At 40.6% G+C, this 5,201-nt stretch overlaps 1 protein-coding gene across 1 annotated transcript; it reads right to left on the reverse strand.

Annotated features, from left to right (window-relative positions):
* Nucleotides 1–212: 212 nt before the first annotated feature.
* Nucleotides 213–3,194, reverse strand: INSL5 (insulin-like 5). Its single transcript, XM_010850278.1, has 2 exons — nt 2,994–3,194; nt 213–716 (listed from the first exon to the last, which is right to left on the reverse strand). The coding sequence occupies exons 1-2, from the start codon at nt 3,166–3,168 to the stop codon at nt 484–486; spliced, it is 408 nt and encodes a 135-aa protein (XP_010848580.1). The 5' UTR covers nt 3,169–3,194; the 3' UTR covers nt 213–483.
* Between the last annotated feature and the right edge of the window lie 2,007 nt (nt 3,195–5,201).

Raw genomic sequence — 5,201 nt, forward strand, 5'->3', positions numbered from 1 at the left:
AGATTCTTATACTTGACTGTGAATCAGTCTAAATTTTCAGTAATAATACATAGTAACACAAAAGTAGAGTGGTTAGTTATTTCTAAATGATGAAGTAATCATTGGTTTTTATTTTCTTTTTATGCTTACTTTGTTTTTCTACCATTAGCATTTTTGTTTACTGTTTTAAAGTTATTTAAAATTGTTTTAAAAACAGAAAAATCACAGTGAGCTTGGTTTATGGCAATTTTATTGCAATTTTGCATAACATTTAAATTTTCAAAGGATTAGTTAAAATTTGAAAAGAACAGTGCATTTACCTTGGCAAAGGGAGAAAATAGACTTTGTGTGGCTAAAACGCCTTTCATCAACAACTTTTCGGAAAGAACTGCCTACCAAAAAGCCATTAGTTTAATGACACAATGTAAGTGTTATTCTGGGAAGTAAAGCGCTGTGATTAAACATGTGCTAAATCTCTGCCACCCTAGGGGATTTGCTCCCGTCCTAACAAAGAGTGCTCAAGTCAGACATGGAACAGCCTTCAGTGCAGCACAAGGTTTGCAAGTCTTGTCTTGACATCACCAAATGCTTCTTTGACCTCCAAAGCCCTTCCGTGGGCAGCTGCTCACCCTGAAGACTTTCCTCCCCTGCGAAATCCATCTTCGGAAGGTTGTGAGCTGCTCTTTCCTCAGAAATCTCCTGTTCATTTGGCAGCTGGAAGTGGTTTCCTCTCTCAGCTATAGAGAAGGGAAAAAATAACTTTCTTAGAGTGATCTGACAAAGGCAGCAACCAACTTCTACTTTGGGGAAAATGCATGAAAGAAATTGAATCCTGAAGATGACTTTTACTTTTAACGTTGGTCTGGGGCTTCAGAGAAATTAGATATTTTAGGGAGAACTCTCCTCATTTTACAGAGGAGGAAACGTGGGTGCAGAGAGGAGGAGTGACAGAGCCAGTGTCACTCAGCTAGTTCGCAGCCAAGTCAGGGCCTGACTTCAGTTGCACTGGGTCCTTCCGCATGGTGACCAGCGGCTTCCAAATATATTAGTTATACATTATCAACAAAAAACAATCAACCAAAAAATAACCCTGTGTACATTCTGCAAAGCTGATCAGTAAGGAAAGTAGTGGAGATTTAAATCTCTATATTTGAAAATTAAAAGTGGGTCCCACTGTTTTATCAGTGTTGTTCCCAGAGTCCATGGATAAGCCTCTCTCACTTTAACTTCATTCAGACTTACTTATCAGACACCTTAGCACACTGGCAGGCACCAGAAAAAATTTAGATGAATGAATACTGATTGGGAAGCCAGTAGTGGATTAAACATCTAATGTATGGGGAAGTACTCTGAAAGCCTGTGAAAGGTTAAATAACAGTATTATGAAGTCAGTGGTGTTAAAAGGGAATAGCCTTACACAGACATACATTCCATCGTCCCATGTCTTACAGATACTGAAATGTATATATATTTTTTACTGTATTTTGACTTGCTAATCCAGGGATTGATAAAATATAGTCAAAGAGGCAAATTATGTTTATTCTCTTGAGATTAAAAACCATTATTGTTTATTAACATCTAGTAACTATGACGGAGAAGGCAATGGCACCCCACTCCAGTACTCTTGCCTGGAAAATCCCATGGATGGAGGAGCCTGGTAGGCTGCAGTCCATGGGATCGCTAGGAGTCGGACACGACTGAGTGACTTCACTTTCACTTTTCACTTTCATGCATTGGAGAAGGAAATGGCAACCCACTCCAGTGTTCTTGCCTGGAGAATCCCAGAGACGGGGGAGCCTGGTGGGCTGCCATCTATGGGGTCACACAGAGTCGGACACGACTGAAGCGACTTAGTAGCAGCAGCAGCAGCAGTAACTATGAACCTCTCATTATTAAAGTAGGATTGGTTGATTCACAATTTTTCAAGACATTGGCCCACCAAAATACAAAAACTGTAGATCATTTTCCAAAATCTTTTTGCTTACCAAAATCATTTTAAATCAAATTGAAACCTGTAAAGTCTTTATATCAGGTATGTGGTTACAACATTTATTATATAAGCATGCTTTCGTCTTTTACTTTTAATTATAAGACATAACAAATAAAATTATTAAAATAGAATCTTAAATAACATTTACCTCACACTTTAATATAGGATTAGTAGGAAATGGTCAACTTTGAAATTACCTGAGTTGAAAAACAGATAGAGTGAAGTCAGTCCCCTCACTGTTTCTGAAGCACACTAAGTTCACTCTCATCTTGAGACAATATCTACTCTCATCAGCACCTAATTATTACTGCTAGAATTCCCACCCCACTCCTCATAAGTCCTTAGAGCCTCTATCAAACATCAGCACCTCCACAGTGCCATTATGTATTACGGCACACACACCCACCATCTTCTCGCCACCTGAAACGCACTGTAAAATAAGGAAAAGACCTCGACTCTTGTAGTCAGAAAGCCCTGGTTTTCTTCCCAACCACACTGCGGACCCGCTGGGTGAACAATTTTGTCCTCAGTAAAACTAAATGGTGGTAACATTACTTACTTCCAAAGATCCTTATCAGAAGATGAAATGTTGCACATGAAACTGCCTGGCACATAATAAGTGCTCAATAAAAGTTAGATTCTTTCCTCCCATTCTCATTTAGCAGCTGCCTGAATGCCAACTTATTATATTCTATAATTATCCAATGTGAAAATCTTGCTTCTACAACATGGCCCTTGAAGTCACCTGCTCCTCCCTGCTCAACCACCAGGACCTGCCATAGATGCTAAGCTCACCAAGGTAGTCACGCAGTCAACTCATTTCAAGCTGGGGCCTAAAGAATACAATGTCATATTTTTTTTAAACCAGCGGTTCATCTCTTTCCCAAGCCAAATTAAGCTTATTTTGATAATTAATTCCCTAGATTGAAATGGATGTGGCTTAGTAGTAGCTAGAGAAACAGTTATTAAGACAGATCTTCAAAAAAGTAATAATAAATAAAGAAGTCAGGCGCATCCACGTTACCTTGCTGACCCTGCAGGAGTGCCCCCGCGTGCCGCCTCCACCTGGAGCTGGCGCAGATGTAGATGACTGTGCGTACGTACTCGGACCCGCAGAGCTTCCTGGATCCTTCACGCCTTGCTTCTGAAATGGCCAGCATAACAGAGAAGGTAAATAACATAAAGATGAAACCCCTCATTTTGCTGAGGACTGAATGAGAGTCTGATATGGTGAATATTGTCAAACCAAGTTTTGAAGTTGCCCTCCCACTCTCGGCCAATTTATATGAACTTTCCTGCCATTTTATTGGTCAATACCTCACTTTAACGATATTTGCTAAGCACATAGGTGATACCATGAAGTTCTGAAAATGAGTTTTTATGATTATTGCTAGTTATTCAGTCATTTCCAAACAGCATCACTTACTATTTAGCTGCATTCATGAGACAACAGGACACTTGGAAGACATCATGGAAAACATGGATTTTAAAAGTAGGCAAGTCTGAGTTTCAATGTCAGCCTTACCCCTTACTGATATAGGGCAAGTTTTAAACATTTTAAGCCTCAACAATCATGTCTATAGGGGTTTCCCTGGTAGCTCAGTTGGTAAAGAAGCCACCTACCATGCAAGAGACCCTGGTTCAATTCCTGGGTAGGGGAGATCCCCTGGAGAAGGGATAGGCTACTCTCTCCAATAATTTTGGGCTTCCCTGGTGGTTCAGACAGTAAAGAATCCACCTGCAATACGGGAGACCTGGGTGATCTCTGGGTTGGGACGATCCCTTGGAGGAGGGCATGGCAACCCACTGCAGTATTCTTGCCTGGAGAATCCCCATGGACAGAGGAGCCTAGTGGGCTACAGTCCTAGGGGTCGCAAAGAGTCGGACATGACTGAGAAATCAAGCACAATCATGTCTATAGAAGGGAAAACCTATCTCATAAGGGTTTTTGTAAGTATTGAAAGCACCATCTATTTCAAAGCAATGAGAATGCACACTTAAGAATTCAGGTTCTCATGTTTTGGGCTTGAATCCTGCTTTCCCACTTGCCAGATCTAGAATCTTAATCTTAATATTTAACATCTCCAAGCATCCTTCACTGTAATATTGCATTGATGACAGTGACTACTTCCTAGAGCTAATGAGATAATGTGTCTCCTGCTTGACAAAATAAACAGTCAATAATTATTGATTGTCTGCTTCTCTTATCATCCAGACAAAGTAGAAAGATAATGTTCCTTTAGAATTCAGGAGTGTTTCTCTGACTAGACGCTTCCTTGTTATCCTTCACCCTATGACTTATGCTAAGTCACTTCAGTTGTGTCCGACTTTGTGCGGCCCCATAGACAGCAGCCCACCAGGCTCCCCCGTCCCTGGGATTCTCCAGGCAAGGACACTGGAGTGGGCTGCCATTTCCTTCTCCAATGCATGAAAGTGAAAAGTGAAAGTGAAGTCGCTCAGTCATGTCCGACTCTTAGCGACCCCATGGATTGCAGCCTACCAGCCTCCTCCGTCCATGGGATTTTCCAAGCAAGAGTACTGGAGTGGGGTGCCATTTTTAGGTATTCCTTTATCACCACATGTTTTTATAATAGAAAACTGAATTCATAATCTCAAACAGCTAAATAATGAAATTTCCCTTCCAGGAATCCTCTGAAAGCACTAGCTCTTGCAAAGCTTTTACCTACACTGAAAATCCTAGAATTTGAGATATTAAAGAATTATTGTCTCCTTTTAGGAAATTGGACAAATAATTATTTAGTTGATTTTCCTGAGTCTTTGTGATGGTGATAGTATAGTTACTAAGTCATGTCTGACTCTTGCAAACCCACAGACTGTAGCCCACCAAGCTCCTCTGTCCATTGGATTCTTCAGGCAAGAATACTGGATTGGGTTGCCATTTCCTTCTCCAGTCTTTGTAATAGTTGAAAAAATCACTTGAGCCTGTGGATTAAGATCAATTCACCCATAATATTTGTGACATTGCCGTTCTTCTGTAGGGAAGCTAGAGAACATAACCAAATAATCCATGCTGCCACTGGACGCATCTCTGATTCTGAAAAATAGAATACTGTTTCAAAGAAGTGAGGCTTTCTTCGTCTCTCTGGCTGCAGTATAGGTAATGGGTTAAGGGAACAATATTTGAGGCAGGGGAAACAGAAAAAAGCTTTTGCAATACTTTAGATGAGATATAATGGTGTCTTAAACTAAGGTCCTGGTAGAGAGGATGGGG

This window comes from Bison bison, unplaced genomic scaffold (assembly GCF_000754665.1).
Source record: "Bison bison bison isolate TAMUID 2011002044 unplaced genomic scaffold, Bison_UMD1.0 scf7180017864290, whole genome shotgun sequence".
NCBI lineage: Eukaryota > Metazoa > Chordata > Mammalia > Artiodactyla > Bovidae > Bison > Bison bison.

What these genes read in the sequence shown, in the direction of transcription:
- INSL5 (XM_010850278.1), bottom strand. Translation starts at nt 3,168, where the DNA reads ATGAGGGGTTTCATCTTTATGTTATTTACCTTCTCTGTTATGCTGGCC. An exon ending in ACTCCTGCAGGGTCAGCAAG is followed by an intron (nt 717 to 2,993) that starts GTAACGTGGATG and finishes CCTTCTCTATAG; the next exon opens with CTGAGAGAGGAAACCACTTC.